This window comes from Microcaecilia unicolor, chromosome 2 (assembly GCF_901765095.1).
Source record: "Microcaecilia unicolor chromosome 2, aMicUni1.1, whole genome shotgun sequence".
Classification (NCBI taxonomy): Eukaryota; Metazoa; Chordata; class Amphibia; order Gymnophiona; family Siphonopidae; genus Microcaecilia; species Microcaecilia unicolor.
The window spans coordinates 540,098,014-540,111,888 of record NC_044032.1 but is presented as its reverse complement, the minus strand read 5'-3'; the positions used below and the strand labels follow the sequence as shown (position 1 = coordinate 540,111,888).

The following is a 13,875-nucleotide window of genomic DNA, read 5'->3' as shown; positions in this document are numbered from 1 at the left end:
AGAACAGGAGACATTCTGGCAGTCACTCGTAGAAACAGTTGTTACAAATTAAAGCTCTATAGTGCTTTTTTTGTCTTAGCCTCTTATCAGTGCTTTTCTGGATCAGTTAAATAATCAGTAGACTAGTATAACTTGTGCAGATTCATACTTTTCTATTTTGATGAACTATTTAGAGATAACTAGTTGACCATTTCAAAAATGTGTAGTCTGAATGTGGGGTGATCAGTCTTCTTTGATGAAAATGGCAACTGTGAATCAAATAAGTGAAAACAAATCTCTTTGTGTACTGTTAACCTTGTAATAGTGTGAAATACTCCCCAGTAAGACATTTCAAAGTAGCATGAAAACATGGATATGGGAATTTGACAGCCATTAGTGATGTGACCTAAAGGACATTTTTCTTGTCCTTACACCCATCAGCTGCCCTAGGTTAAGAGTTTTCTCGATAGGAGAGTAACTATAAAACAGGCATTCGCTGGACCAGTCTGTGTAATATGTGGACAAATCAACATGACTGTGCCTATTGCCAGGCAAGATGCCTTGGGTGAGAGCAACAGTGAGTAAAATTGTCTCAGAGGACAAGCAGGACCAATGTATTCTCACATGTAGGTGATGTCATCTGACAGAGCTCGGTGCAGACGCTGCCTATCACACATAGCTTTAGGAAACCACTAAGTAGTAATTCTATTTATGTATCTATTTATTTATTCATTTACTCAGTACACTAAGTAGTAATTTTTATTTTATTTTTGTGCAAGTATGCAGTACATTTCATATCTGCGCACCAAGAAACAATACAAAAAACAAAGAGAATATATACTCACGCCATCAGAAAAGTACTCTCAATCATACCTTACAATTTTCCATTTTGCAGTCTCCATGAACACCCTCCTCCCCCCCCCCCCCCAAAAAAAAAGAGTGATCACCTCAGACAGATCATCAAAGAATGTGGCAGGAAGTAGGCAACCAGCATTATCCACCAATAACTCCAAAAACAGAAACTTGAAGGCACCCCCCCCCCCCCCCCCCCCCCGCAACAGCCCTGTAGTGATAGTCAACGGTTCAGCAGCAGGCTCCTCTCCCAATGTGGTAGCCCAGTCCAGTATGGCTCCCAAGCATTTTGGAGTTCAGTCCATCGCTGGGGATCTGCATTCCCAGCTTGTGTGCGCTCCATGCAGGCTGAGTCAACATCAGAGTTCTCCAGGAAGAAAGTTATGGGGCAGTGTTGGTATGCCACACTGACAAAATAGCTTTCTTTTCCAAAACTTGGCCAGCAGCAAAGCATTAGCCTCCGACATACCAGGTACGGCCTAAGTCTGCCGAAATAAAACAGAATCTATGGAGCATAAAAGGTGAACATTCAAACACAAGGTAAGCAGAACCGCTTTAGAACATAAGAGTAACCATACTGGGCCAGACCAATGGTCCATCTAACCCAGTATCCTCTTTTCCAAACAGTGGCCAAGCCAGTTCACAAGTACCTGGCAGGAACCCAAATTGTGGCAACGCTCCATACTACAAATCCCAGGGCACGCAGTTGCTTCCCCTGTCTGTCTCAATAGCAGACTATGGACTTTTCCTCCAGGAATTTGTCCAAAACTTTTTTAAACCCAGAAAGCTAACCGCTGTTACCAAATCCTGTGGCCAAATGTTGTAGAGCTTAACTATTCATTGACTGAAAAAATATTTCCTCCTATTTGTTTTAAAAGTATTTCCATGTAATTTCCTTGAGTGTCCCCTTAGTCTTTGTACTGTTGGAACAAGTGAAAATTGATTTACTTCTACTCGTTCTATACCACTCAGGATTTTGTAGACCTCAATCATACCTCCCCTCATCTGTCTGTTTTCAAACTGAAGAGCACTAACCTCTTTAGCCTTTTCTCATACGAGAGGAGTTCATCCCCTTTATCATTTTGATTGCTGTTCTTTGAACCTTTTCTAATTCCACAATATCTTTTTTGAGATACGGCGACCAGACTGAATGGAGTACTCAAGGTGCAGACACACCATGGAGCAATACAAAGGCATTATAGTATTTTTGGTCTTTTTTTTTTTTTTTTTTTTTAATTATTTGTTTATTGAATTTTTACAACTTAAACAGACATACAAAAACTGTTAAGTGAAATACAGCTTTAGAAACAAATTAAATATACAGGAATTTACTTTCCCCAATAGTAACATGTCATTCAGCTTCATTAGACCTCAATTTAAGAAGGGGGGTAGGAATTTGTGAAGATTACATTATATTAATCTCTAAATAAGAAATTGATGCCGCGTATATTCTCGTTTTACTCCTTCAAAGTCTCTATTGTTGTTTTGAGTCTAGGAAAGATTTAAGCTGATCAGGATTAAAAAACACATATTTTGTTTGACTTAACCTTACAACACATTTACATGGATATGCCAGAAGGAAGGAACCTCCTATTTCTACTATTTTAGACCTCATAGAAAGAAACAATTTTCTTTTTTGTTGAGTAGTCTTTGTTACATCTGGATAAATCCAGATTTTGTGTCCTCCAAATATACGATTTGTAGTTTTGAAGTAAAGTCTCATTACTGAGTTCAAATCTTGCTGGAAGACAAAAGAAACGATCAAAGTTGCTCTTTCGGTTGCTTCTTCTAAAGATTGTTCCAGAATGGCTGTAATGTTATTTAAATCCACTGATTTCTCTCCTTCTACTTTTTTAATTGTATTAGGTATATAATATATTTTATTTAATGGCGGGATTGCCTCATGTGGAAAATTTAAGTTTTCTCTCAAAAATCTTGTAAAAATTTCTAATGGGGAAATCCCTACTAACTTAGGAAAATTAAGTAGACGAAGGTTTAGTCTTCTATTAAAGTTCTCCATTTGCTCTATTTTTCTTCTTAATTCCATATTATCTTTTATTGCAGCCATTTTAAATTCAGTGTTTTGAATCATCTCTTTCTGTAAAGTCTCTATCTTAGAGGAAAAATCTTGTTTTACAACTTATATGGAGTCCTTCAATTCTTGTACAGTAATATTCAAAGTTTTTACCTCCTTAGAAGACTGCTGCAAGGTTTTGTCCATATCCAGCAACTTCAGCCAAATCTGACCTAGGCTGACCTCCGGTTCTTTCCCCGCTGCAGCTGTTAGTTCCACAGGGTCGAATGCCCCACAAGGTCCTCCAGCGTCAGCCTTTCCGGCATACGATGGGTTTCCCTCTCGACTCGCTGTGTGCGCAGGGCATGGAGGAATCCATAGAGTTCGGCGGGGGGGGGGGGGGGGGGGGGGGGGGGGGTAGAGATGTTTCCGTTTCCAGCAAGGTAGCCGCTTCACCGGCTCCTCCTGCAATGGACTCCGACCCGCTAATTCCACGAGAAAGAGCAGGGAAAAAGCGCTCCAAACCTGGCCTCGTCAGTGTGGAAGTACCGGTAGGTGTGGGAACTATCCGGACGACCCCTTTCCGTTTCGAGTGAGGCATTTTCAGTAAAGAAAAAAAGGAAAAATTTCCGAGGCTAGGCTGGAGCTGCTTACCAAACCTCCGCTCTCGGCGCCATCTTGACACGCCCCCTATTTTTGGTCTTATTCACCATCCTTTCCTAATAATTTTTAGCATCCTGTTTGCTTTTTTGGGTGCCGCCACACACTTAACAGAAGATTTCAGTGTATTATCTACACTGACACCCAGATCTTTTTCTTGAGCACTGACATCCAAGGTGGACCCTAGCATCAGGTAACTATGATTAGGATTATTCTTTCCAATGTGCATCACCTTGCATTTGTCCACATTAAATTTAATCTGCCATTTGGATGCCCAGTCCTCCAATTTCCTAAGGTATTCCTGCAATATTTCACAGTCTGAATGTGTTTTAACAACCTTGAAAAGTTTTGTATAATCCCAGTACAGATCCCTGCGGCATTCCACCCTCCTCTATGGAGAGAAATGACCATTTAACCCTACCCTCTGTTTTCTGTCCAATAACTAATTCCTAATCCACATCAGAGCCTTGCCTCCTATCCCATGACTCGTTAATTTTTCTCAGGAGTCTTTCGTGAGAAACTTTATCAAAAGCTTTCTGAAAATCTAGATACACTACATCAATCGGCTTACCTTTATCCACATGTTTATTCACACCTTCAAAGAAATGTAGCAAATTGGTGAGGCAAGACTTCCCTTGGCTGAACCCATTCTGACTCTGTCCCATTAAACCATGTTTGTGTATGTGTTCTGTAATTTTATTCTTTATACTAGTTTCCACTATTTTTCCCGACACCAACGTCACCGGTCTATAATTTCTTGGATCACCCCTAGAACCCTTTTTAAAAATTGGTGTCACATTGGCCACCCCCCAATCTTAAGGTACTGCTTGTTACATATTACTAACAGCAGATCAGCAATTTCACGCTTAAGTTCTTTGAGAACCCTTGGATGTATGCCACCCGGTCCAGGTGATTTACTACTCTTTAATTTGTCAGTTTGACTCAGTATATCTTCCAGGTTCACCGAGATTTCTTTCAGCTCCTCCGCATCATCACCCATGAAAACTATTTCTGGTACAGGCAGATCTCTTACACATTCTTCCGTAAAGACAGAAGCAAAGAATTCGTTCAGTTTCTCCACTATGGCCTTCTCCTCCCTGAGTGGCCCTTTTGCTCCTTCGTGATCTAACGGTCCGACGAATTCCGTCGCAGGCTTTCTGCTTTTGATGTACCTGAAAAGTTGTTACTGTGAGTTTTAGCCTGTGTGACAAGGTTCTCTTCATATTCTCTTTTAGTCTTCTTTATTAGTGCTTTGCATCTGACTTGCCAGTGCTTACGTTGCTTCTTATTTTCTTCATTTGGTCCTTTTTGCATTCTTTGGAGGACAATCTTTTGGCTGTAATGGCCTCTTTTACTTCACCTTTTAACCATGCAGGCTGACGTTTTCTCTTCTTTCCACCTTTGTAAATACGTGGAATGCATCTGGACTGGGCTTCCAAGATGGTAGTTTTTAATAACATCCATGCCTGATTTAGTATCCTAACCTTAGCAGCTGATCCTTTTAGTTTCTTTTTAACCATTTTCCTCATTTTATTATAGTCGCCCTTTTGAAAATTAAGTGCAGCTACAGTAGTTTTTCTTTGCGGGTTCATCCCATATAGTAGGTCAAACTTGATCGTTATGTTCAGTTTCCCAGGGGACCCAATACCACAACCTCTCGCATTATGCTCTGCACGCCACCAAGGACCAGATCAGAGAAAAACTAAATTGGCTCCCAATCAAAGAACATATCACCTTCAAAATTTGCACCCTGGTCCACAAAATCATCTACGGTGTAGTCCCAGGATACATGTTAGACCTTATAGATCTACCAACCAGAAACAGAACCAGATCATTTTGAACATACCTAAATCTCCACTACCCAAATTGCAAAGGAATCAAATACAAAACAACCTATGCATCCAGCTTCTCCTATATAAGTACTCAGCTATGGAACCCACTGCCAAAAGCTGTGAAAACAATCTATTTGTATTTATTTATTGCATTTGTATCCCACATTTTCCCACCTCTTTCAGGCTCAATGCGGCTTACAATACATCATGGATAGTGGAAATGAGAGGGGTGTAGATACAGTGGGGGAAATAAGTATTTGATCCCTTGCTGATTTTGTAAGTTTGCCCACTGACAAAGACATGAGCAGCCCATAATTGAAGGGTAGGTTATTGGTAACAGTGAGAGATAGCACATCACAAATTAAATCCGGAAAATCACATTGTGGAAAGTATATGAATTTATTTGCATTCTGCAGAGGGAAATAAGTATTTAATCCCTCTGGCAAACAAGACCTAATACTTGGTGGCAAAACCCTTGTTGGCAAGCACAGCGGTCAGACGTCTTCTGTAGTTGATGATGAGGTTTGCACACATGTCAGGGCTGGAGAAAGGCCTGTTGCTCAGTTCGCTGAAAGTCCAGGTGGCGGCTCTAGCTTGCTTCAGGGGTCGTCTGAAGGGGGCTTCCCTGGCTTCACAGCTGGATGTGGTACGCTTTCTCAAAGGAGTTAATCACCTGCGCTCCCCTCTGCACTCGATTGTGCCTACATGGAATCTCAATCTGGTACTACGGACCTTGCAGAAGCCGCCCTTCGAGCCCTTGCCAAGGGCATCGCTGAAGGACCTGACATTGAAAGCAGTCTTCCTGGTGGCTATCACATCAGCCAGAAGAGTTTCCGAGCTCCAGGCGCTCTCGTGTAGAGAACCGTTCCTGCGATTCACTGAGGCAGGAGTATCGATTCGCCCAGTGCCTTCCTTCCTGCCCAAGATTGTTTCTCGATTCCATGTGAATCAGCAGCTTTACCTACCCTCCTTTCATAGGGAGGATTACCCAGAGGAGTACCCTGCGCTCAAATACCTGGATGTTAGACGGGTCATCATCAGATACTTGGAAGTGACCAATGATTTCCGGAAGTCAGAACATCTGTTGGTGCTGTTCGCAGGCCCTCGTAAGGGTCTGCAGGCAGCTAAGTCTACAGTGGCACGTTGGGTCAAGGAGACGATCGCGTCAGCTTATGTGGCGGCGGGGAAGATTTCGCCTATTCAGCTGAAGGCACACTCTACGAGAGCACAAGCAGCCTCGATGGCGGAGTCCAGATCTGTCTTCTTGGAAGAGATTTGCAGAGCGGCTACTTGGTCGTCGGCTCATACCTTCTCACGACATTACCGCTTGGATGTGGCTGCTCAGGCCGAGGCCCAGTTTGGGGCTTCAGTGTTGCGTTCAGGGATTTCCATGTCCCGCCCTGGGTGAGTACTGCTTCGGTACATCCTACCAGTCTATGGATTGATAGGCTTGATGATAGGGAAGGTAAAATTATGTATCATACCTGATAATTTTCTTTCCCTTAATCATAGCCGATCAATCCATAGCCCCTCCCAGATATCTGTATTGTTTGTGTTCTGGTTATATTTCAGGTTCAAGTTCAGTCTTCATTTCTTGTTCACGAGGACTTCGTGTTCAAGTTCTTCCAATTGAAGTCTCTTCGAGTTGAGGCGATTTTGTGTTACAGTGAGCTGCTGCCTCCTCTCCCCCCACTTCGGCGGTGGCTGGATTGATAACTAAATTATGCCGGCGCTCCCTCCCGCTTCGTGCGGCTGTAGAGTAGCTTTGTATCCCTCCCGCTTCGGCGGTGTTAGGGTAAGCCAGCTCCTCCCGCGGTTGCGGTAGCAGGATAAGCCAGTTCCTCCCGCATCGGCGGGTGTGGTTTCCCGCCCACCGCCCCGGCGATGGTGCGCTGGAATATTTCCCCTCCCCCGCTTCGGCGGTGGTGAGCTGGGCAGAGTGTCCCTTTGTGGGTGTAATTCTCTAAGTGCTGAGTCCTGCGGATGGAGCTTTGATATTGACATACTGGGGAATTTCCGGCAGCACATGACCACATATAGGGAGGCAAAAGATTGCTCTCTATCTCCACCTGCTGGTAGATGGACACAACCCACCAGTCTATGGATTGATCGGCTTGATGATAGGGAAAGAAAATTATCAGGTATGGTACATAATTTTACCATATTCTTGCCGGTTGCAATCGTTTGTTTGAATTTCGTCATGAACATAATTAATACTGTTTCAGTACTGTGATTAGAACGAAATCCTGACTGAGAGTCGTGTAGTATTGAGAACTTGTTTAGATAGTCTGTGAGCTGTTTGGTTACCATCCCTTCTGTTAGTTTGGTTATTAAGGGAATGGATGCTACTGGTCTATAGTTGGTTAATTCACTCGCATTTTTCTTTGCTTCTTTGGGTATGGGGTTGAGTAGAATATTTCCTTTCTCCTTTGGGAAGAGTCCATTTTCTAGCATGAAATTCTTGTGTTTCGTTAGATCTGTTATAAAGTGCTGAGGGGCCGATTTCATAAGGTTATTTGGGCATATATCTAGTTTGCATTGAGATTTGGCAAATCTTTTAAGCGTTTGGGAGATGAGATGTTCCGATAGTATCTCGAATTCAGTCCAGATCCTATCTGCTGGGTATACTCCAGGGTCTGGGTCTAGGCAGTCTAGGAGTGCAGCGTATTCGATGGAGCTGACAGGTATTTTAAGTCGCAGTTGTACTATTTTCTCTTTGAAGTACTTCGCAAGGTTTTCAGCGCCTGGTGTGTCTTTGCTGTTATTCGTGACTGGTGTGGTGTCTAGTAGTTTATTCACGAGTTGGAAGAGTTTGTGTGTATCCTTGTAATTTGGTCCAATTTCAGTTTTGTAGTATAATCTTTTGGTTTGTCTTATGGTGTATTTATATTTTCTTCTGAGTTGTTTCCAGGCATTAAGTGTGGGATCGTCTTTCTTTTTATTCCACGCACGGTCTAATTTCCTAACTTGTGTTTTGAGTTTTTTCAGTTCTTCGTTGAACTGCGGTATTGAGTTCTTTCTGTGTGAGGTTCTAGTTTGAGTTGGGGCGATGTTGTCTAATATTGTTCTGCATCTATTGTCCCAGTCTAGGAGGAATTTGGTTGTGTCTGCCTTTGTCGTCCATCCGTTGTAATAGATCTGTTGCCAGAATACTACCGGGTCTATTTTTCCTCTGGTGGTGTAGGTTTTTCGTTCTTGTTTTTTGATTGTGGTTTTTGTTCGCCATTGGAGGGAGATGTATGCTTTGTAGTGGTCTGACCACGATGTGGGTATCCATTTTGTATCTGCAAGTATAAGGTTTAGTCTATGACCATCTTAAGCTTCAGAAAATCATTAAAAACCAGCCTGTTCAAAAAAAGCTTACCCCACCGACCCTACATAAATATCTACACCCAGCAACACAGTAAAACCAAGGATCGTACTGGACAATATACAACTTTCCTCTCTTCGACTCCCATGGTCCCTGATTTACACCTAGCTTATTCGACCATAACATAACCTGTATTTGTCTCTCTGCTGGAATTGGCGAACGCCTTTATGATACAATGTAAGCCATATTGAGCCTGCAAAAAGGTGGGAAAATGTGGGATACAAATATAATAAATAAAATAGCTAATACAAACAGTAATGGGACATCGGACACCCCTGCCTACCCTTCTTCCTAGACAAAACAGATCAGAACTGAGCCCATTAACCAGAATTTGATTAGTTGGAGCTTCATATAGGGATTACACCCACTTCCCAAAACAATTACACAGCCCAGTTTTCTCCAACACCCTAAATAAAAAGTTCCATTCCACTCTATCGAATGCCTTTTCTGCTACACACATTACCTTGATTTTATCCCTCTGTATCTTACCAGAGACATTCACTGCCTTCTAATGTTGTCCCCTAAAATTTTCCCCTTCACAAACCCTGATTGGTTATAATAAACCAGATATTGTCCTGATATTTGTGACCATTCCTAGCAGCTCAGTACCTAAGTTGATACGGTTAGTAAAGTGCTTGGAGGTCTGCCTGTAAACTTAACTGTCAAAAATCTCAGATTTTGCTTGTATGGCCATTTATGGGGTGCTTAGGTGCCTGGAAATATTTCAGATAATTCACATTAACTTTTTCTATCTTGGAGTTCAAGTTCCCCACAAACTGAGCCTCTTATATAAGCTGGAACTACCACCAACTGCTGATTCAGCTTAAATCTTCTTTAGACCGATAGTCCCATCTTATTAAAATGGTGGTTCTTCCAAAGCTGTTGTACCTTTTCCAGCATCTTCTCAGTAACATCCCTAGAACAGTTTTTAAGAATCTGAATGGCTGTATTTCATCCTTCATATGGGGGAATAAGGTGCCTCATCTTAAATGATCCACTCTGCTACTTCCTGAGAATACTGTAGATTTGTATTTGCCTAATGTGGCTAACTACTATATGGTTGCAAGGATGGTGGGATTGCAAGGCCAGACTCTAAGCAGAAGTGGGTTACTTGAAGACAGAGCAGATCGTTTGTCCTGGGCTGGCTGCCTTATTATATTATGATCCCAAATCTCCCACACTAAGTAGGGCCAGCTCTATTTTGTCTCACATTCTTAAAACATGGAGGATAGCGAGGAGAGAGGTCTATACTTGGAGTATGTGGTTTTCCCCCATAGCCTCACTGCTACCAAAAATACACCTTTCCACAGTTACTTTAATATCTGCAGATATCCTTCTCTGGATGAGAGCAGGCCTATGTTGTCTGGAGCAGATTTGACGGGATCTATTTTTAAAATCTTTGAGGAACAATATACCTACTATAATCTTGCAGTCCACATCAGATATATTTATTTGGAGTTGCAAGGGGAGGACATGCAGTTGAGGTTGCCAACTGCATTAGAGAAGGTCATAATGAATCTGGCCCAGGTCCCCAAATTGATTATTAATCTTTGCTTTTCATTTTGGGAACAAGGAGTTTGATAAAGACTCCAAACTGGGTGTTGGAATCGCCACTACTTGTCACTGGGGTTGTTAGCATAGAAAATTACTACTCTTTGGGATTCTGCTAGGTACTTGTGATCTGTCTTGGCCACTGTTGGATGCCAGTTCTTATGACCTGAGTCTGGAATTGGATGAGACTGATTGGCAACAGATGCGGTTACAAATTTCTAAATTATCAATTTGTAATAAGAGCCAAGCGCTTATATACAAGCTTCTCTGCCAAATTTATCGCTGCCCTGACTACTCACTCTTTAGCCCGACTGTGACCCTAGGTGTTGGAGAGGGTATGGGAGGATGGTGGGATGCAGTGAGGTTCAACATTTCTGAAAGATAATAGAGAATGAGTTTTCTTTGATGTTCACTAATTGGGTCACTTTTACCCCAGGACTCTGCTTGTTGGAGAGATAGGAGGATACTGTTTTGCTCAAGAAACACAAATCTCTTCTGTCATACTATTTACATGCCGTGAAACTTACCATTATGTTTCAGTGGAAAAAGATACCAGACATTCTAGTATGGAAGACCAAATTGGCAGAAATTGTGAGGTTTGAATATGCCACAAATCTCACGCAAAGGAAAACTCAAATATATAGTGCAGTCTGGACCAAATACTGGGCATGGCATGAGACCAGGGGCTAATCATAATGTTGAACATTTTGTTATTGCAGTATCCTCTTGGTATGTCTTTTGTTTCATTGGCTTTTTTTTTTTTTTTAAGACAACCCGCTGTTGCTGATGATGTGCCTTGGTGTGTGTCTGCAATAAAATAAAAAAGTTATTAAAAAAGTATGGCTATGAGGGATGGTGAGAAGTCAAAATAGTGTCACAAGATATATAATCATTACTCTGTCAATCAGAATTTTCTCTGTCCAGACCATTCTGTATGATCTAATGTAATATTTTACATATATGCCTATGTAATCAAATTAGATCCTTTCCTTCCAGTATGAGTAGATGGCTGTTCCTAAGATAGTAATGTATATTTTACTTTATTATCAGTAATGTACTGTTAAATTGGTCAGAATAAATTAAGGCCCTAGAAATTTCCTATGTTGTGGTATTAACAAACCCTCAAGAACAGTTTGCTATCGAAAAGTCAAGTTGTATGAATGTGAAATGCCAGTGCTACTCTGCATCCTTAGATTCCTGTGCCATCTCCACTTTTCCGATTTCCTCTATTTTGTGTTTCTTTTTCATCACATCTGCCTACTCCTCTCTGGCTTCCTCCTCCCAGTTCTTGTTTTCTGATTCAGGAAATTTTATTACACAGCAATTTATACAAATAGTATGTTGCTAAAGTAATATTTAAAGTGGTCGATTTCTGACTTTTCCCTTTCCCACCTGCTTTCTGAGCACAGTAGAGTCAGCTTCTTCTCTTTAGTATCCTGTAGCTGCCCTGGCTTGCATTGTGATAGATCCCTCTCTTTATAGTGTTCCAGGACAGCTGTTTTTCTGCTCACAAATTGTGAAATGTTGCTCACTTAGTGAATAGGTGAGCTAGGTTCTCAAAGGCTAGTATCACCTTTGAAATTTTTAGGCTTATGTTTTTGTCATTTTAACAATATATTTTTTCAGTGTAATGTAATCTATAACTAGCTGAAACTTGCAAATATTTTATTCAAATTACTATTTATTGCAGTTTATTACCTCTTTTCATCTTAACCCTCAAACCTAACTTTATTTTTTCTTCTCCCCTGTTACTGCTCTTAACTGCCGTCTCACTTGACCCACTGCTTTCCTTACCTCTCTGTTCCCCTCCCCTCTCTTTTCTCTCACTGCTACCAGAAGTACATCCAGTCTCCTCTACTGCTACAGGTTTGGGTTGCCTCCAACCCCAACACAATTCTCTAATGCCACTGTCAGTACTATGGTCCCTGGGTTTACCATTGTGCCTCAGTGTCCCCCCCCCCCCCCCCCCCCCCCAGGTATAACCATGGGGACTTCTTTCCGGTATGTTCTGGTTACTCTGCCTGGCTTACCTTGCACCATAGAGCTGGACACATTTCCTACTTCTACATGCACACTCTTTCCAGAATGACACACTGAGTGGTATTTTAGAATAATTTGTTGCTTATTTATTTTCTATGTTTTTAATAATATGGAATATCACTGTATATTTTATGTGATAAAATGTGTTTTTTTTTCTATCCAGAACCTAAACAAACAAGCGTTTGATCTGTCTAAATTTTTGCTGAAAAGGACAGTCCAGACTATTGAGCCATGCATCGCCAATGTACGTAAGAAGCTCAGCGCAGACTTGTGCCTTTTCCCCTAATGTGAAGAATTTGTGCTCTTTAGTGTAATCAGTGTGTATGTCAAAACTTTAAAAACTGTTTAGAACTTGTAGTATTTTATATCATGATTCAGAAAATTAAAAGTGGTGAGACTATATGATGAACATGTTTTAAGTTGTTTCTGTAACAATGTTTGACATCACAGTGTGCTACTTTCACTGATGCTCTCAGGAGCATGATTGTACAGTATGCAGTGTTCATATATATATATTTTTTATACTGGGCACTTGTCCATATATGTTAAATGTCAAGTCCCTGAACACAAAAAGAAAAACAGCATTTTGTATGAACACTTGTACTTCTGGGACTCTTTGTTTCTCTAGCGCATCTCATTTCATTCCATTTCATTTCATCTATATTCCAAAGATGAATTCCAAATAAAAATTCATAATAAAATTAACAGTGATACAATCAGTGATTAAACCGAATTAAAAAGCTAATACGTGATGAGAGCATAACTCATCATATAGTCAAGATCCCACACCTGCACTAAATGCCCAAACAAACAGTAAAGCTTAAATGCTAAATAGTTGCTCTCTGTCCTAAAAACTTAGCAATTGAAAGAGCTGAGTTCCTGGTGAGTGATTACGTGGCTTGTGATATCAAAGGGATAACTTAATTTCTTGGGTCTAGTTGACTGTGAATTGAGGTTAGGCTCGTACATCTTAAAATGAGTAGATTAATACTTTGGGCCATCCTCTGTAACAGTGGTTTCATAACTTGTCCTGGGGGAACCACAGCCAGTCAGATTTTCAGAATCTCCACAATGAATATTCATGAGATCAATTTGCATACTTGATACAGCAATTGATGTCATGAATATTCATTTTGGATATCATGAAAACCTGACTGGAAAACAGGTGTGAGGATGTTATAATGCCGTTATATCGCACCATGGTGCGACCGCACCTTGAGTATTGTGTTCAATTCTGGTCGCCGCATCTTAAGAAAGATAAAGGTGGAATTGGAAAAGGTGCAGCGAAGGGCGACTAAAATGATAGCGGGGATGGGACGACTTTCCTATGAAGAAAGACTAAGGAGGCTAGGGCTTTTCAGCTTGGAGAAGAGACAGCTGAGGGGAGACATGATAGAGGTATATTAAATAATGAGTGGAGTGGAACAGGTGGATGTGAAGCGTCTGTTCACGCTTTCCAAAAATACTAGGACTAGGGGGCATGCGATGAAACTACAGTGTAGTAAATTTAAAACAAATCGGAGAAAAGTTTTCTTCACCCAACGCGTAATTAAACTCTGAAATTCGTTGCCGGAGAA

General features: G+C 41.2%; 1 protein-coding gene across 1 annotated transcript in view; it reads left to right on the top strand.

The window, feature by feature from the left end:
- PDS5A (PDS5 cohesin associated factor A) overlaps positions 1-13,875 on the top strand; it is a 644,759-nt gene that overhangs the window by 102,931 nt on the left and 527,953 nt on the right. Inside the window, exon 7 of the mRNA XM_030191317.1 lies at positions 12,462-12,542. Within this exon, the coding sequence (XP_030047177.1) occupies positions 12,462-12,542 (81 nt within the window). The remainder of the gene's footprint in view (positions 1-12,461; positions 12,543-13,875) is intronic.